The sequence below is a fragment of the Caloenas nicobarica genome, chromosome 24 (genome assembly GCF_036013445.1).
Source record: "Caloenas nicobarica isolate bCalNic1 chromosome 24, bCalNic1.hap1, whole genome shotgun sequence".
NCBI classification, from domain to species: domain Eukaryota; kingdom Metazoa; phylum Chordata; class Aves; order Columbiformes; family Columbidae; genus Caloenas; species Caloenas nicobarica.
This window is the reverse complement of record NC_088268.1, coordinates 62,500-81,820: the sequence shown is the minus strand read 5'-3', so window position 1 is coordinate 81,820 and position 19,321 is coordinate 62,500. Positions and strand designations below refer to the sequence as shown.

At 40.9% G+C, this 19,321-nt stretch overlaps 1 protein-coding gene across 1 annotated transcript; it reads right to left on the bottom strand.

Moving 5' to 3' along the window:
- Nucleotides 1-10,924: 10,924 nt before the first annotated feature.
- Nucleotides 10,925-11,857, bottom strand: LOC135998276 (olfactory receptor 10C1-like). The gene has a single exon (XM_065651440.1). The coding sequence runs from the start codon at nucleotides 11,855-11,857 to the stop codon at nucleotides 10,925-10,927; it is 933 nt and encodes a 310-aa protein (XP_065507512.1).
- Between the last annotated feature and the right edge of the window lie 7,464 nt (nucleotides 11,858-19,321).

Genomic DNA, 19,321 nt, shown 5'->3' with positions numbered 1-19,321 from the left:
GATTTTAGCATTCTATAGAATACAAACTATAATTGAAAAGTGGATGAATGAAAAGGATGTCAAAAAGAGGAAATGAAAGTGATTCCAATAAAGGTTTTAAAAATCCCCAAACTACCTCATAGTACCTTAGAATATTGACTGAAAATAATCTAATTTTAAAAAGATGATTAATTAGAGTATTTCAAGATCACTCACAGGTCATATATAAGTATAATGTCCATGCTTAGGTTTGAGAATTGTTAATGTCACGTGAAGTTTCTCAAGGTAAAAATTATGCTGAATGTCTTTTACATTCTAGTCCACTGAAGGTGGAACACAAGTACCAGTTTTTACTACATAAATATCTTCACTAACTTCAGAAGAGCTGCTGTTGCATATAATACAGAGAAGGGGTGAGGGTAAGGTAACTCAAAATAGAATACTCCTTAAAGTCAAGGAGAAAACCAATTAATATTATATATATAAATTATTATTATTATATATTATATAACCAAGTAATATTAATGTCAAAATGCATTGGAATATAGGAATGCTGCTGCTATTGTCACCCTCATTTAATGTGCTAACCAGTTATTTGAAAACTACTGATAGTTATTTTTCTTTCTCCGAAGTCAGTGCTGTCTATGTGTTAAGACACTGGACTGGAACTCAGGGCATTTCTGCTCTGCTGTTGGCTCATAATCACATGATGGGTAGTTTTGACTTATCAGTGCCTTAGTTTCACCATATGTAAAAAGTGATTATGCTGGCCTTGAAAATGACTTGAGGTTCCACAGAAAAAGTGATGCTCAAGCATGAAGTATTGATAACTACAGTTAATGGGTAGAGAATCAATAGAAGAGTCTGAACAGTGCTTCACCTCATTCAAAATTAGCCATATTCCTTGGGATTAATTTTCCAAAATGTGTGACTTTTCAAATATTATTGGATATTCTTCTTAGCCTTCAGCTGCTGCTCTGTATTTTCTGAGTTGTGTCTGCCAGACCCATGTAGATGTCTTGGATATCCAAGGCACTATCTGTTCCCTTCTTCGATAGCAAAAGTAAAGTAGATGTATCCTAGACACCTATGTGTGTCTACACATTCACTTCAGATTTGTGCTGCTGGAAAACCAGCCAGTTTGAGAAGTTCAGTCTTAATTTCTGGAAATCTGGTTCCCATTAGAAGTAGAGTGCAAGTAAGTCTAAGCCAGGCAGACAGTCAGAAAATTTGGGCCTGGGTAGGAACTGAATTTTGAAGGTGCCACAAAGAAATTTTTTAAATGGGATAAAGTTCCTTTAGAGACCAGAATTCTCAGTGTAGCCCAACTTTTATTTCAAAGTATGGGCAAATATATAGACACAAGGAAGGGTGGTAAAACACTGGAACAGGTTGCCCAGAGGGGTGGTAGATACCCCATGACTGGAGACATTCCAGGCCGGGCTGGAGGGGTCTCTGAGCAACCAGATCTGGTTGAAAATGTCCCTGTTCATGGCAGGGAGGTGGACTAGATGAGCTTTGAAAATCTCTTCAACTCAAACTTTTCTATGATTCTATGAGAAGTAATAAAGGAACAGTGAAGCACTCAGGCAGGCCTGTATCTACATTGGCAAGTAATTTCAATTTCTGACATAGTCCAAAGAAACCTTGGTTTGTCCATTAAACACACCTGTATGCTTCATGCTGAGTTACAGGATACAGAACTCACACACTTTGCTTCATGCAAGTGAAACACCACTTTTCTGGACTTTAACACAACTTGTAGTTACTTCAAATAGAAATCTCAAAGAGCCACAAGAACAACAGGCTGAGCCTAGGGAAGACTTAGGTGAAAAGCTATGATGTGACATGTATGTGGCAATCAAATTTATATGCATTTAATCCTGTCCAATGCAGAGCCAAGTAACTTTGTACTACTTGATCTGCAGGACCGTGGATCACTTAGGGTAGGATGTCACTAGTAGTGTACTTGTAGACAGGCACTGTGTGTGCTGTGTTCGGTGATGCAGTGATGGCATATATGCCCATAGCTGGAATGATGGATAGACATTTATATTTGCACCAAACAGAATTATAGTCGTAAATAATCAACTTTGGACACAGTATTTTTGGATGCCTGGAGACCAAAACAGGAGGATGAAATTCAGGAGAGGTGGATATTAGTGAGTCTGATTTTGACCTGCTAGTTCTCATCCCCTCTTCCTGTACAAAGAACAGTGTTCTCTTTAATTAATGCTCCTTCAGGGACATAAATAATAACAATCCAGTTGCAAGAGAACTCTGCAAGACAGTAATTTTGAAACTGAATAGACTGGCACCAACAGAACAGATTAATCTTATGTAGGACTTGAATTATTCTTTGTAGACAACTATATATTCTTCCAGCAAATGAAGATAAAGACTCAGACAATGGGTCTACTGTCTTAGGCATCCATTAGCTCTGGTGAATCTAGGTTACTGTCTCTAAAGGTCTCCCTTAAGTTTAAGTGAATTATGTCCTGAAAATGCTTATTTCTCTCCTGTGACTGCAAAAAGTAAGTTCAGTGCAGTTGGAAGTGTCGGAATTATAGATATTTGCAGCTAGGACAAATAACTCTTAACAAAAATGCCCACATGCTAAGAAAAAAAATCTCAATATCAGAAGTCTGAGCAATCACCTTCTTGCTCATCAGAAATCTCAGTGTTGCAGTAATAGGAAATAACTGGTTGTTGAAAGCTTCCTGTTTTTTCCTCATTACTAAGTGTGGTGCATGCACTCCCCCCAGACAAACCAGCAGTAGTTTGGTCCAGGCTCCAGAGGAGGTGAGGGCTAAAAAACTCTAGGAAACCCACAGGAGACAGAGCGGCACACTGAACATTGATAAGTTGTGGGTGCAGGGAGTCTCATGCAGACCTTTCCCGCTGTGTGCAATTTGACTACAAGCCACACACTTTATTCTATAAATATGACAGCCTGAGTGAGTCTGTTTTGAGCTCTCCCTGCTAAATAAGCTGGCTGTATGGCAATGGTTTTACTACTCACAGGTCAGTGGATGAGCCAAATTTAAGTTTCATATCAATCATTTAGCTTAAGTGCGTGCATGCTAAATGTAATGAATCATCTAGAAGTATAAAGCTGTGCGATTTTTTATATACTCTCTACTTAGCGTTGCTTAGTAAGCTGGATGGAATCTTAAGCTCTAAAGTTCTGCTCATATTTACCAAAAGCAACTACAAACCACACTGAACACCTACAAGATAACTTCTAGTTCACACTTTGCTGGGAAGAACAGAATTAACTGGGGAAGAATAATGACTTCAAGGTCAACACGAAGACATTACAGACATCTGCAAAACAGGGCCTGTTTTGCACTTTACTGAGACAAAAAGGATTTATTCAGACAAAACAGCACCTGCAAGGCTATGAGCTATAAACATTATCTACAGCTAAAAAAAGCCAAGTGCATATATGAGATCAGTGAAAAAGATCCAATGAGAAGCAAGAAGACCCTGAACTGAAATATTGCTATTGGACTGAATCATGGTATGAATGGTCTGTAAAGATGTATAAGTCTATGGTTTTCTGTGCTTGGGTTGGATCTCTGTGCAGGTACCCAGATTGAGCCAGCCCTTCTGCTATTCTACTCCATTATTTTTTTTTTTTAATTTCTTAGAATTTTGTTTCCTGAAAGCTTGATCCACGAAAGGTTACCAGGCCTCGCCTGAAAGTTCGCCTCCGGAGCTCTAAAATACAGACTCTGGAATGAATGGTTATTAGGGAGGGAAGATGCCTGAAATTTTGCTCTCTGAATGGCTATCAGGCTACTGGTCAGCAGCATTTGGCTTGGCATATTTCCTCCATGCAGTAAATAATGGAGTGAGACTGCCACCGAACTCTTTTAAGTTGTGCTTTTCTTTAAGAAATCTAAACATTGTTCTGCAGTAAGCAGAGCCCTAAATCACTCCCCCATGACACTCAGGAGGCAGCATTCCCCCATAAGGTAAAGAACTGGGTGGAGGCCCACCTTTTGGCCGTGAGCACAGCTTCAGACACATGGTTGACATACAGAAAGGATTTGCCGTGCTGATACTGGTTCAGCAGGTATGCAAGGAGGGATGTAGCAGAAGAGGAAGAGAACAGGAGCTGCTGAATTAGAGGGACTGAAAGCACCATAGGTGAGTTCTGTGGCTGAGGGATAATAGGTTGGGGCTAGAGCACAGTGGTTAACAAAGGTGGTTACAGGTGGAAGGGATGCTCAAGAACAGCTGAGAGTAGGGGAAAGTAATACAGACAGAGAAACAATGCTACAAAGAGTCTTTTCAAAAAGCTGGTACAAAGGAGCATTTGACTGAACCACAGTTGTGAACAGCCACAGAATGGATGGGAAAGAGAACCTGACATACAGAAAGGGATTGAGACTGTCAACTTAGAAAGACAGAGAACTGCACAGGTAAGAGACAGTAGAAAACCGAAGGAATCCAGGTCAAAAAGGAGAGATAGATAGACAGAAAGAAAGGATGAATGAGAGATTGGAACAAAGACGGTGAAGAGCAGAGTGGGCACAGGCCAAGAAAAGAAAAGAACCTGACCCAGAGAAAATCTGAACAGAGAATTATTTATTTGTACATTAATATAATGGTACACTGTACTACCATTAAAAATGAGAGCTCCGTCTGTGGAATATGTATTGTAAATACCTAGTGTATATTTTAACTACCTGGATGTAGAATTTTCCATCTAGAAAGAATATTTTTTCTCTGTATTATGTGCAGATGTACTGTCCAAAGCAGGAGACTTATCCAATACCTAAAAACTACAGGATTTTCTGTGGTGTGAGTTTTGTTTAGGTTGAGTTTGGTTTTCGCTTTACTGTCAATTCAGGGTTCAGTATCTTTTTTTCAACACCAACAACATGGGAATCAGAAAATTACAGGAACTGGCTATTCTAGTGGCAGCAGGAATCACTGGAACAATCTGGTGGGTATTTAACCTCTGATAATGATTCTTAACTAGCATATATTTCTGTTGGCCAGCTTGAGTGATGTTTCTTCTAGCTTTACTTAGGCAGCTTCAACATAAGAATTTACACAAAGCTAAATTCCTACTCATTTTTTTACATTAAAAAAATAAAAACAAGCAAGGGTGGACACTTTTCATCTCTTCTGTGAAATTCTAAAAATCTGATTAATTGGCTCTGTATATCCCTGTGTCTCCAAGTATCTATTTTCACATTTACATACCACGATAACACCTGTGGACTCCAGACCAACAGAAGGATCCTGGCATAGAGCTAGTACTCTGTGGAGTAGAATTAGCCATATTTATCCTGCCTAATGGTTAGTCTGGGTCTCCCTTGGTTTGTGTGACCCTATAGTAGCCTGCTACAGTGATGTTTTCACAGTATGTGCTCAGTGCCCTGGAGCCTGGTATGATATCAGTTGGCGACATTTGGGAACGAAGAGTTACCTGGAATAATACGCGAGGATTGTGGAGGAACCAGGACAAGCTTCTCATCCATATACTATGTCTGTAGCAGGGCATCCATTAGAAGTGCTTGTATTTTTGTTGATGGTACAATCTGGCTCACATCAGAGGAGATCCCACATACTGTCCAGACCAGAGCCAAACTGATGGTGTAGACACCTCACTCCCAAAGGGGACTACACAGTCAGTTTCTATCAGCAGCGGAGAACAAACTCTGCTATAAAGCAAACACATTTCGTTTGACATGAGTGGTCATGGGCCTCACAAAATGCAAATTAAATTCATCCACAGATCTTCAGCATTAATAGATCTACAGATAACACCAGGCTAGACAGATCTCTTGAAACAATGGAGCTTTGTACATCCTCATGACCAGTTTGGTCCCACAAATATGCAGTCTGTTAGCTTTGTTTTGCGGTTTCCATCATAAACGGGGTGGAGGAAGAGTTGTTTTATTGTTTACTTATTGCTTTCTTATTCTGTCCAAGGTACCATCGCCCTTTGTCTCCAACCAGTGACCAAGAACCCAGAGTCTCCTCTGAAAAGAGCATATCGATGTAAAGGGCTGAGTTTCATCCTGCATACCTGTGGGGTCCCGGTCAAATTTCAGACTCAGGAAGGTCCAAAAATGATTCCAAGGGTGAGATTAAGACACAAATGAGGTCAGATGCCACTAAACAATCTTATTTTATTTGTATGCCTAAAGACAGAGTAAATCTATTTCACTTTTGCACCTAAAGCTAGAGCATAAAAAAAAAAGGGGGGAGAAATTAGGAGGAAAGTTAAGCAAGCATGCAAGAAGATAAGCAAGAGAGATAGTCACCGCCAGGGATCCAAACATCTCCTGTGGGGCAGCTCTCAGGTTTCAGGCCTCTGTAGCACTGGCAGTTTGCACGTCTCAGGTCCTGGTAACACTGGCAGTTTGCAGGTCTCGGGTCGTGCCAGTATCAGACTCCAGGTTCTGGTAGCAGAGTCCAGGTCCCAGTAGGTGCTGGCAGTGCTCGGGTCTCAGGTCCACCAGTCCCAGGTGACAGGTTTTGGTCCTGGTGGTGGATGGCCACACTTGCAAGTTGTAACCTGGTCATTTTATGGCAGTTGGTGGCGGGCGTTGCCTGAGCACACTGCAGGCCTGGTCGCAGATGTTGGTGGCCGATATCGCTTGAGCTTCACTTGAGCTTACACAAGCTTCAAGCATTCTTTGAGTTTTAGCAGATCACAGTGATCATGCATTTTGCACTTTAATTCACTGTATTTAGGCCTTTACAGTGGACCCAATTAAGCAAGCAGCATGAGCAAGCGTTTTTCTGTAACAAGCAGGCGTTAAGCATATTATTTTAGCAAGCAAGCTTTGAGACAAATAATTCACATTATCTCAGCCTTCCACACTTATGCCATGTGTTAAGGACCACAATCTTTCACACACACTCAAACCGTATGCTAAGAGCCATTGTCTCTCACAATACCTTGCAAGATCCAGCATGTGCGTCGTCTAGACCACTAGAACAAGACTCATCGGATAAGACTAATTCTTAAGCAGAAGTGCTCATTTCCATTTTAGGATAGTTTATCATGTAGTGACAGACTAAGATGCAGACATCTCTACTCTGAACGCCTTGAGCTGGATGAACGGACTCAGGTTCCGGAGATTAAACATGGGAACTCTGAAGAGGGAAATACAAATAAATTTATCTAGCTCACATCTGAAAGTTGGTTATCTATTTCTAAGGAAATTATTTAGGCTTCCTCTATAATAATTAGAAAGCAGTGGGTCCTACCAAAGTTTATTAATCCCATACTTAGTTAGGGATCTAGAGGCAGTCTCTGTCTTGTTCTTACCCAAACAACATTCAAAACAACAACTTCTAGATCTGTGGTTGCTGTTATAATATAAACACAAAGACAAGACCACTAGAATCTTTAATTTTTCTATAATCCAGAAATAAATCCTTTAAAATCAATACAGCTGTATTTTCAATTATTTAAGATGTGTGTGTGCATGCACATGTGCATGTGTTAGGAATAACTTAAGTTAAAGGTTTTATACAATTAAAATCAGTTTGTGTTACAGCTGATAGAGAAAAAACTACTTTTGTTTGGTCAGATGTGCATCTTCAATGACCTTTACTGCAAGCTGTTGCCTTGAGAAGTGAAAGCTGGGTTGTACGCCACTATATAAGAAAGTAGGACCTGCCTTATGGCCCTGATATTCTTTTTATTAACCTGAAGTCCTTTTCTGTGTTCTGATTTGTTTTGGTTTTAGTATGAGCAACATGAGTCAGAGCTCGTGTCAGCTTTCATGGTAAGGACTTCTAATCTCTGCTTTCCCTCAGCTTTCACCTATGAATATATATGGATATCTTGCTAAACACCAGTCCTCTTCCTTTATACATGTTGCATAACACCTAGTACCAAAGCTGAGTCTTCTGTCCTGTAAGAACAGCTTTCTTGTCAAATAATTTAATTACTGAGTTTTATTCTTAATGACAATTTCTGATCGTCCACCACAAGAATATATTGAATCTGGGGTTGTCCTTTAATGGGAGACAAAATATGTGTTCAGCATGGCAGACACTTCACTGTTTTAACCCCTTCACGAATATGAGCCAGTAGTGTGCCCAGGTGGCCAAGAAGGCCAACTGCATCCTGACGTGTATCAGAAATAGTGTGGTCAGTAGGACCAGGGCAGTGACTGTCCTCCTGTACTGGGCACTGGTGAGGCTGCATCTCAAATCCTGGAGTCAGTTTTGGGGTCCTCACTACAGAAAAGACCTTGAGGTGCTGGAGTGAGTTCAGAGAAGGGCAATGGAACTGCTGAAGGGTCTGGAACACAAATCTAATGAGGAGTAGCTGAAAGAACTGGGGCTGTTTAGCCTGGAGAAAAGCAACCTGAGAGACCTTATTGCTCACTACAACTGCTTGAAAGGAGGTCACAAGCTTTGTGCATGTGTTTTGTCTTCAGCTCATGCCATTTTAGGCCCACAAATATTAATCATTTGGGATGTAATCTGACTCCAGATCCAGATACTTATTTGCAGGTGTGTACAAGGCCACTGGATGTCTGAATTCCCATCATCATCAAAAAAGAACAAATCCATAAAGTTAACGTAGTATGGAGACTGAATCTACTGAAAAAGTGTAGCCCAGCATTTGGATGTTCTGATGCCTAAAGAAAGATGTTTAGAAATCATGAGCAGTAATATATGTCTCAAATATGCTTTTACATTTTAAATCAGATATAAAATTTTAAAAGATAATGAACTGAATCTCTTACTGCCAGCTCATTTTCTGTTTTAATTAACTCTGAAAAAATTTTTTTCATTTTTTCTATTTTAATTAATAGTTTTTGTACAAATTAAGATGTCAATAAAACCAAACATTAATCTTCTGCAAAGAGGTGTGCCTTGTAATTCTTCCGTGGAACTTCAAGCTCTCAAGATAAAAATAAAACAGATGACACAGAATTAAGAGCGCTGTACAATTATGCTGTTAATATTTACAATTATTTCCAGGATGAAAGATTAATTTAAAGAGTCATTACTGTCCTTCTTTTCCAATTACATGTAAGTTTTGAGGATTTAATATGAAGAATTTGATTAACAGTTACAGAACATTACAGTGGCTATGTTCAATCAAATGACCTCTTTTGAAATTGTTGCAAAAATAACCAGACAAAAACCACAGTGGGTACATTTAAGTCAACCAGGGAATAACCTGTCTGATCAGAATTAGGTATCTATAGCATATATGTCGACATTTAAGAAAAGACCAGGTATGCTTCTTTACGATAAGGTCAATTACAACCTAGAATTTTTTTGTCGATAAAAGAGGTCCATACAGATTAGCAAAGATGCAGTAATCAGTATTGCAGTTATCTACAATTCGTAAGATGAATTTTATACAATTTCTGACATATAATGTGACTAGAATACTTGATTTTGTGGGGTTTGTTTGTTTGATTTTGGTTTTGTTTGTTTGTTTGTTTTCTGATTTCTCTTATTGTGTTTTTTCAAACTGCTGAATACAGAAGCAGCAAAGAAAATTAGCTTAGGTCTCAATAAACATATTTACAGGATTAGATGAAAGAAAACCCTCTTAGCCTTGCTTCTTTGTTATCGTTTCTCTCTTGACTTCAGATAATTTGACTGTAAGACCTCAAGGGTAACTGCTTGTTAGAAATCGCTCCAGAGAATACGATTAATTACATTAGTCCCAGTTCATCAACAACAGAATAGCTGAGGCTGGAAGGGACTGATAGAGTGCCCTTGGATGGACTGAAGGGCTACAGAAGAATCTTTTTAAAGTCACCCAGGGCTATGGATGTAGAACTGCAAGTTCTGGTTCTCAAGGGGAACTTTAACTGGCACAAATACTTCATCACTTTTGAGATATCTTTGGTTTTTTAAAGCTTTAGTACAACGATATAAATTTTTCCCTTCATAAGATATTTACAGAAGAAAGGCTGCAGAACACTAGATACATGTGTTGAAAAGAGGCCCCAAATTCATTAGTAGTAAAAGTGTGTTCTTTAAAAGAAAGAAGCTGCTGGTGACGCAAGCTGATGGGTTTATTGGTCCTATTCTAAGTTTTGCCTTTTCACTTATCTCAGGGCTTTTGGTAGAGCAATGATGGAATTTGTGGGAAAAAGTACCTGATGCCAGCAAATCAGCTGGAGTAGCTATGGGAGCAGCTGTGAGAGATGTTTGGTGTTTTGTCAAGGCAACTAACTTGCATTATCTTTAAATATACGGAAGACAGTCCTAATAACACTATTATAACAAACTGGAGTGGAAATATTACAGGCAAATCCATACATGAAAGTAACAAGAGATTTTGATCCAAATTCTTCACAGCAGAGACTGTTTCTCACCTATAAAAATAAGTCTAGATTTGCTCTAAAATGTTTAAAACAATGACTTGAAATTAAACAAAGATCTCTGTGGCAGGAATGCAATTTTGCATACCTTTTTTTTTTTTTTTTTTGGTCAATAACAATCTCAGAACTCATAATTGGTAATCAGTAATTTCCTGGACTTTTTATTGTAACTTGAATTATGTCCTCTCCTTTCCCCAGAGAAATTTACAAAACATTTACAGGAAGTTAATGCAACCTGATGAAAACTTATACTTCTCAGTTCTTTCAGTGAAGTCAGGCTCCTGAACATTACTATTTTGTTCAAAAAGCCAGAAATACATAAAACATGGTTTTAAGGCTTCTGAGAAATAGCAAGTGGGGGGGGGGGAAGTTTTGTTTATTTATTTAAGAATTCCTGAAGTATTTGGACAATGTTTCCTTTCAAAATCCTAACATAACTTTGCTAATACTGTCTCTTACGGTAAAAAAATCTCCACTCTTCTCCCTTTTCCTTCCCCAACTCTGAAATATTCTTGGGAATTATTTGGAAATCATTTTACTGAACAAGAATTTACAGTGAAAGATACCACTAAATCCACCTGAAAGAAGGGAAATATTCTATTTCATTTTCACACAAAATTAATTTTTCTCCATCTTTTTCTCAGGGCTGCTTTCACCTCCTCATTCCTCAAACTATAGATAATAGGATTCAATAAAGGAGTCACCACAGTATAAGAAAGCGAGAGCAACTTATCAACAGCTGCAGAGTAAGTAGATTTTGGCCGCAAATACATGGAGCTTGCTGTACCATAGAAAAGAGTCACAACTAAAATGTGTGAGGAGCAAGTAGAAAATGCTTTCTCCTGGCCTTCAGCTGATGACATCTTGAGAATTGTGGAAATGATACGAATATAGGAATAAATGATCATTAAAAAAGGACCCACAATAGCAAAGCCAGCCACAGCAATGACTTGAATTTCACTTGGGAAAGTGTTACCACAAAGCAGCTCCAAGAGGGGTTGAATCTCACAGAAGAAGTGGTTGATGGTGAGACCACAGAATGGTAAACTGAATGTTATGATGGTGTGTACTAAGCCTACAGCAATCCCGCACATGTAAGTTCCAGCAACCAGGCTTTTACAGACTCTACTGTTCATAGTGATAGTGTAATGCAAGGGGTAGCATATTGCCACATAACGGTCAAATGACATGGCAGCCAAGAGAAAACATTCTGCAACTCCAAAGAAAAGGAAGAAAAACATTTGCATTGCACATCCTGTCTTGGAAATACCTATTGTTCCCACCATTAGATTCTCAAGAATCTTTGGGACAATGACTGACAAATAGCAGATATCCAAACAGGACAGCTGAATGAGGAAGAAATACATGGGGGTATGAAGGGTGTTATCCCCATTTATTATCAGAGCAATCACTGTGTTAGCCATCAAGGTGAAGATGTAAAGAGAAAATAAGACTACACAGAGCAAAGGATGCAAGTGAGAGACTTCAGAAAAACCCAGGAGTCTGAATTCACTTACTTCACTGAGGTTCACAAGGATCATCCTTCTTTGGTATCTAGTACAACTATTCCCTCTTCATTTTACAGCTCAGTAGTTGATGAGGTTGTAAACAGCTAGGCAAATAGGCAATCAAAATACTATTGACTGAATAGGCAAATAGATGAGTAGCATTTAGAAATTATCCAGATTTTGAAAATGTCTTCTGAACATATTATAAAAGTCTCTAAAGAAAATCAGGCAGTCTTACCCACATAATTTTGTCTCTTTTTTTCTTCTTTCATAACATTACCTTTGAAATGTGCACATTTACTACTATCTTCAAACTCTCAGCTAAATTTTTTACCCTGTAGAATAAGAAAAAATATGTTTATCGCAGATATATTTTTATGGACTAATCACTTCAAGTTCCAACAGCATCAGTACATCAGCACCAGCATTTGAATATCACAAAGATAATTTCTCTATTATCTAAGTGATCTGCTCCAGGGGATAACTGCTGTTCCCAATGTCAATTGGTACAAAGTGTCTTACGACTATATTCATGGCTAGGATACACAGCATGAGAAGGGTTAAAAGGCCACTAAAGACAGGCTCTGCATGTGCAAGGATTTACTTGTGGGATACACAGCTGATGGCAGTCATGTTTTCTGAAGTTACCTTGTGGAGATGGTGGTTGAACAAGACGAAGAGAGAGAAACTAAATGATGAGGTCTCCAGAAAAGCATTCTGCTCTGAAGACTCTTTTCAGTGAAGCAGGAGAGATGATTTTCCCCAGCATTATATACTGTCCACTGGGACTTGCTTGTGCTGATTGGAGGAATAAGGTATAGTTATTGCACGTGGGTTTGTTGCTATGTTACTGTTACTTCCTAATGCACCCAAATTAATGAGTTATCACATAAGCTCATGAAGTTTATGCTTTCTAATCAAAATTTGAAGGGGAAGGTCTAGGGGTACAGTTCACATGCATTTTGGGATAGAAATACTGCTGGGATAGGGATGGAAGGCTGGGCCAAAAACATAGAATCAAAACTAGTGAGGTTCCTGAAGTAATGTAAACACTGAATTGTTCCAGGTTCAGTGTCAGAAACAAGTGATCCCAGAAGCAATCTAGTACTTGTGTTGTAGACCCTCAGCATAACTCAGGATGCTATTGCTATTGCTGCTTTTCCCACGTTAAAATGTAGAATTAATTTCAACCCCATCACATGATGAACCATCAGTTCCCATAGGCAGGAGTAAAAAAATTCTTTGTAGTTCAGTAGCTCTTGAAAATCAGTGAAGAAGAAAAGCCTAATATAAGTAGTTCATCTTGCGAGATTTTGATATATGAATATGTATGCTCTTGACATCTTTCAGGAATAATAAATTGATTTCACAGTTGTCTCTATTGTAAGTCTCATGTTTTGACAGTTCTCAGAAACCTAACTTCAGGGCCAAAAATTATATAATTGAGTTGGAATTTATTTCCAACCTATTTCCAATTTATTTCCAGGAATGTGACTGAACTAATATGCAGATAAATGACTTCATACATTTGTGGCATAAAAACCTACCACTGACTGTACTTAAATGCTCCATTGATAAATTCTAGAAAATGTTTAAATCATTACTTCCATGAGATTAATCATTTCACTTCATCACATATTTCCAGGGCTACAGACGTATCACAGTATAAGTTTCCTATTGCTCTAGCTTTTGAACTCTAGATTAAAGATAACCAAAAGGATAACTTCAGTAAATTCATTGCTCTGGGCTTCCTTGCAATCACTTATTATTGCCAAGGGAAGCAACCTACTTTTTAACTGCTAAAGATACATATTATGAATACCACCTCTATCCATGATACTTCTAAAGATTTCTTAATATTCTCAGAACTAAGAAATGTTGCTTCTAAGACTTCTTTTGAAGACTGGATTAATTCACTTGCCTTCAGATATCTAAAATGTAGACACCTCTTTTTGAGGCATTTGTCTACATTCTTTTCGTGCTCAATGACAAGGTCTTCTACAAGGTGTTTAAGATTATCCTCAGGTAGATGAGACTAATCATGGTTTAAATTGGACTGTAGCTTACCTGGAGCTCGGATCAGGGACATCGCCAGGGCGCTCCCCAACCTGGTGCGCCCAACGGACTACTACCCCCTACTGATCTTCCAGACAGATGGGGAGGAAGTGGCATCCCGTAGTCTGAGGGAAATGGAGAAAGACTTCAAGGCCTTGGGACGAATGGTGAAAGAGTCTGGGGCTCAGGTTATCTTCTCTTCCCTCTTTCCATTTTTGGGTGATGATGTGGGATGGAATAGAAAAATTAAGTCTGTAAATGATTGGCTTCGGGACTGGTGCTACAGGCAGGGCTTTGGGTTCTTTGATAACGGCTGGTTTTATAAGACACCTGTCCGGTCAGTGATATGTGGGAAAGGTTTACCCCACAGAGGTAAAAGGATGCTGGGACAGGAATTAGCAGGGCTCATTTGGAGGGCTTTAAACTAGATTTGAAGGGGGATGGGGTTGTAGCTGGGCTTGCATCAGTGGGGCAGCATGCTGGAATCCATAAAGACCGGGAGGCCCCTCAGGCCCCTAGGGTGAAATCGGTGTACTCGGCTCGCTCCCTGAAATGCCTGTATACCAATGCGCGCAGCATGGGGAATAAGCACGAGGAGTTAGAAACCTGCGTTCGTTCAGGAGATTATGATCTGGTGGCATTAACAGAGACATGGTGGGACAGCTCACATGGCTGGAATGTGGTCATGGATGGCTATATCCTTTTCAGGAAATACAGGCCAGCCAGGCGTGGTGGTGGAGTTGCTCTTTACGTGAGAGAGCAACTACAATGTATAGAGTACTGTCCAGGTGCGACTGAAGAGCAAGTTGAGAGTCTGTGGGTGAGAATTAAGGGGCAGGCTGGCAGGGGTGACACTGTTGTGGGAGTCTATTACAGGCCACCAGATCAGAGTGAGGATGTTGATGAGGCCTTCTACGGGCAGCTGAGCACGGCCTCACGGTCACAGGCTCTGGTTGTTATGGGGGATTTTAACTACCCTGATGTTTGCTGGAAGGACTACTCACCCAGCCAGCCTCAGTCTAGGAGGTTCCTCCAGTGCATTGATGATAACTTTCTGATGCAAATGGTGGAGGAGCCGACTAGGAGAGGTGCACTGCTGGATCTCGTCCTCGCTAACAAGGAGGGTCTGATTGAAGCAGTAAAGGTGGGGGGCTGCCTTGGTTGCAGTGACCATGAGATGGTGGAGTTCAGAATCTCCTGTGGTGGGAGCAGAATACCGAGCAGAATTGCAACCCTGGACTTCAGCAGGGCCAACTTTGGCCTGTTCAAACAATTGCTGGAGGAAATCCCATGGGCAAGGCTGCTTGAAGGTAAAGGGGCCCAAGATAGTTGGTTAACATTCAGGGACTGCTTCTACCAAGCTCAAGATCAGTGCATCCTGATGCGTGGGAAGTCAAGGAAGGGAGCCAGGAGACACGTGTGGTTAAACAGGGAACTTCTGGGCAAACTCAAGTGGAAGAGGAGGGTTTACAAATCATGGAAGGAGGGGCTGGCCACTTGGGAAGAATATAAGGCTGTTGTCAGAGGATGTAGGGAGGCAACTAGGAAAGCTAAGGCCTCCTTAGAGTTAAGCCTGGCGAGAGAGGTCAAGGACAACAGGAAGAGCTTCTTCAAATACATGGCAGACAAAACTAACACCAGAGGCAATGTAGGCCCACTGATGAATGGGGTGGGTGCCCTGGTGACAGAAGATACAGAGAAGGCAGAATTACTGAATGCCTTCTTTGTCTCTGTCTAGTCTGCCGGAGGCTGTCCTGAGGAGCCGCGTACCCCTGAGGCCCCAGAGGAAGGCAGGGCAATGGAGGAGTTTGCCTCAGTTGATGAGGACTGGGTTAGGGACCGGTTAAGCAATCTGGACATCCATAAATCCATGGGTCCAGATGGGATGCACCCGCGGGTGCTGAGGGAGCTGGCTGAAGTCATTGCTGGACCGCTCTCCATCATCTTTGCCAAGTCTTGGGAAACGGGAGAGGTGCCTGAGGACTGGAGGAAAGCAAATGTCACTCCGGTCTTCAAAAAGGGCAAGAAGGAGGACCCGGGCAACTATAGACCGGTCAGCCTCACCTCCATCCCTGGGAAAGTGACGGAACACCTTATCCTTGGTGCCATCTTAAGACATATCAAGGATAAGAGGGTCATCAGGGACAGTCAACATGGCTTCACCAAGGGGAAGTCGTGTTTGACCAACCTCATAGCCTTTTATGAAGACGTAACAAGGTGGATTGATGATGGCAGAGCAGTGGATGTGGTCTACCTTGACTTCAGCAAAGCATTTGACACTGTCTCCCACAGCATCCTCACAGCAAAACTGAGGAAGTGTGGACTGGATGATTGGGTAGTGAGGTGGACTGCAAACTGGCTGAAGGAGAGAAGCCAGAGAGTCGTGGTCAATGGGGCGGAATCTAGTTGGAGGTCTGTATCTAGTGGAGTCCCTTAAGGGTCAGTTCTGGGACCAATACTATTCAATATATTCATCAATGACTTGGATGAGGGAATTGAGTGTACTATCAGCAAGTTTGCTGATGACACCAAGCTGGGAGGAGTGGCTGACACGCCAGAGGGCTGTGCTGCCATCCAGCGAGATCTGGACAGGCTAGAGAGTTGAGCTGGGAAAAATTTAATGAAATATAACAAGGGAAAATGTAGAGTCTTGCATCTGGGCAGGAACAACCTCAGGTTCCAGTATAGGTTGGGGAATGACCTATTAGAGAGCAGTGTAGAGGAAAGAGACCTGGGGGTCCTGGTGGGCAGCAGGATGACCATGAGCCAGCACTGTGTCCTTGTGGCCAAGAAGGCCAATGGCATCCTGGGGTGTATTAGAAGGGGGGTGGTTAGTAGGTCGAGAGAGGTTCTCCTTCCCCTCTACTCTGCCCTGGTGAGACCTCATCTGGAATATTGTGTCCAGTTCTGGGCCCCTCAGTTCAAGAAGGATAGGGAACTGCTGGAGAGAGTCCAGCGCAGGGCCACAAAGATGATTAAGGGAGTGGAGCATCTCCCTTATGAGGAAAGGCTGAGGGAGCTGGGTCTCTTTAGCTTGGAGAAGAGGAGACTGAGGGGTGACCTCATCAATGTTTATAAATATATAAAGGGTGGGTGTCACGAGGATGGAGCCAGGCTCTTCTCGGTGACAACCAACAGTAAGACAAGGGGTAATGGGTTCAAGCTGGAACACAAGAGGTTCCACTTAAATTTGAGAAGAAACTTCTTCTCAGTGAGGGTGACGGAACACTGGAACAGGCTGCCCAGGGAGGTTGTGGATTCTCCTTCTCTGGAGACAGGACGCCTTCCTGTGTAACCTCACCTAGGTGTTTCTGCCCTGGCAGGGGGATTGGACTAGATGATCTTTCAAGGTCCCTTCCAATCCCTAACATTCTGTGATTCTGTGATTCTGTGATCCTGTTTCTCCTCTTTGACTATAAAGGGAGGCTAAAGCAATTGGCTCAGATACATACCTTTTTATTGTAGATATTGAAGTTAACACCTGATTATTCCCAACCTATTTTGTGGCGCAGTTGGTCACAATCTTTTCCCCTTAATTGTTATGATTGGTTTTGGGAAATATGAAGAGCTGGGAGCAGGTAGCAGAACATCAAAATCATGCTTTCTGATTTGTCTTTCAGAAGTCAGGGGCTCTTTGGAAAGCAACTCAGAGACAGTTTTGATTGGCTAAATCCACTCTGCAATTTTAACTAGTCCTCTAGACATAGCTTCCCGATATTTCAGATCAAAATCTTCTTTAAGCCTGGATTTTAACAACACAAGCAGTGGCAGAGCCATAGAATAATGTCACTACCCTCAGGTGGGAGGAACAGGTAGGGAAGGCCTAGATTTTCCTTTTGGAAGACAACATCTTCCAAACCACCCTGATGATTCTAGAGGTGACTGCAGTTGTCAGGATGATGAACGTAATGGCTCTGTCTGGAATTGAGTTAATTTTCTTCATAACAGCTCCTGTGGTGCTGTGGTTTGGATTTGTGACTAAAATAATGTTGATAACACACTGACATTTTAGCTATTGCTGAACAATGCTTAATTGTTATTAATTTCATGAGATCCACAGAAAGACAAAGAAAACACATCTTTCTTACTTGTACTGGGATGATATTTACCCATGATCTGGCTTCCAATTTAGTGCAGAGCTCTTTGTTCATGATCAGTTTGTACTGCAGCAGGCCAGAGGTGGCCATGTGAAGATGCAGGTCAGGGCACTCAAAAGGAGACATCCTGCAGTACCAAGCAAAACCATGAAATTTATCTGGGCAGGACAACCAATGTCTTCCATTAGGAAGCTGACCAAATCTTTGGCAGGGGAACCAACATGTAACGTGTCTCCAATAAGGAAAAGTTCCTCAAAAAATAAATACGTATCAGAACAAAAGGAAAGAGTCATTGTCATGAGGGCAATGAGACCATTCCCATAATGATCATGATAACGAGGACCACAAACAGGAAACCTTTGCAGGTTCGGATGATCAGTAAATCCAAACCAAATAAACACACTTTTTGCAGTGTGATTATTTTCAACATTATGGAGAACATTCTGTCTGGGAAGGGGAAAACAGAAAGAGCGAAAAAAAAAGTACTCTTTTAGGTTACTTAAAGCAATTCTTCTGTTCCTTTATTATTATTTGTGGTCATGAAGGATTGCACACAGCTCCCCTAATCCTGCAGAAATGGACCTGAGAGTCCTGGTAGACAGCAAATTGAAGCTGAGTCAGCAGGGTGCCTTTGCAGCAAAGGTGGCCAACTGCAACATGGATTGTATTAGAAGGAGTGTAGCCAGAAGGGTGAGGGAAGTGATTCTTCACCTGTTTTTAGGACTTTTAAGACCCCACCTCCAGTACTGTGTCCAGTGTTTTCCAGGACAAGAAAGACACACACATACAAGAGTACAGCAAGCACCACCAAGATAGTTAATGGGCTGAAGGATAAAATGTATGCCAAGATGCTGAAAGAACCATGTTTGTTCATTTTTTTAAGATAAGGCAGCTCAGGGAAGGTCATATTTCTGTCTTCTGCTGCCTACTAGGAGGGGTGTAGGGAAGATAGAACCAGACTTTTCCATGGAGTGTACAGGAATAGGACAAGAGTCAACACACACAGTTGGTACCTTAAACAGTTACTTTAAAATTAAATTATTATTTCCATGAAGAAAACAAATTAAACTCTTTTGCATATGACATGCTTGAGGAACCCTATTGGATGAACCTATGAAAAAGTGGTGTGGTTTCTCTCATCATTTTTAAGATTCATTTTATCTAAACACGAAAATAACTCCACAACCGACACACCAAACCAAACCAAGAAATATAGGCAATACAGTTATTTAGTCTGTTCAGCATTTTTACCCTGATCCAGCAATTAAACATTAAACAGCAATAAGACATTTTTGACATATCCATGTATGTATGTCTATACCAATATATTTATCACTGAGATGAC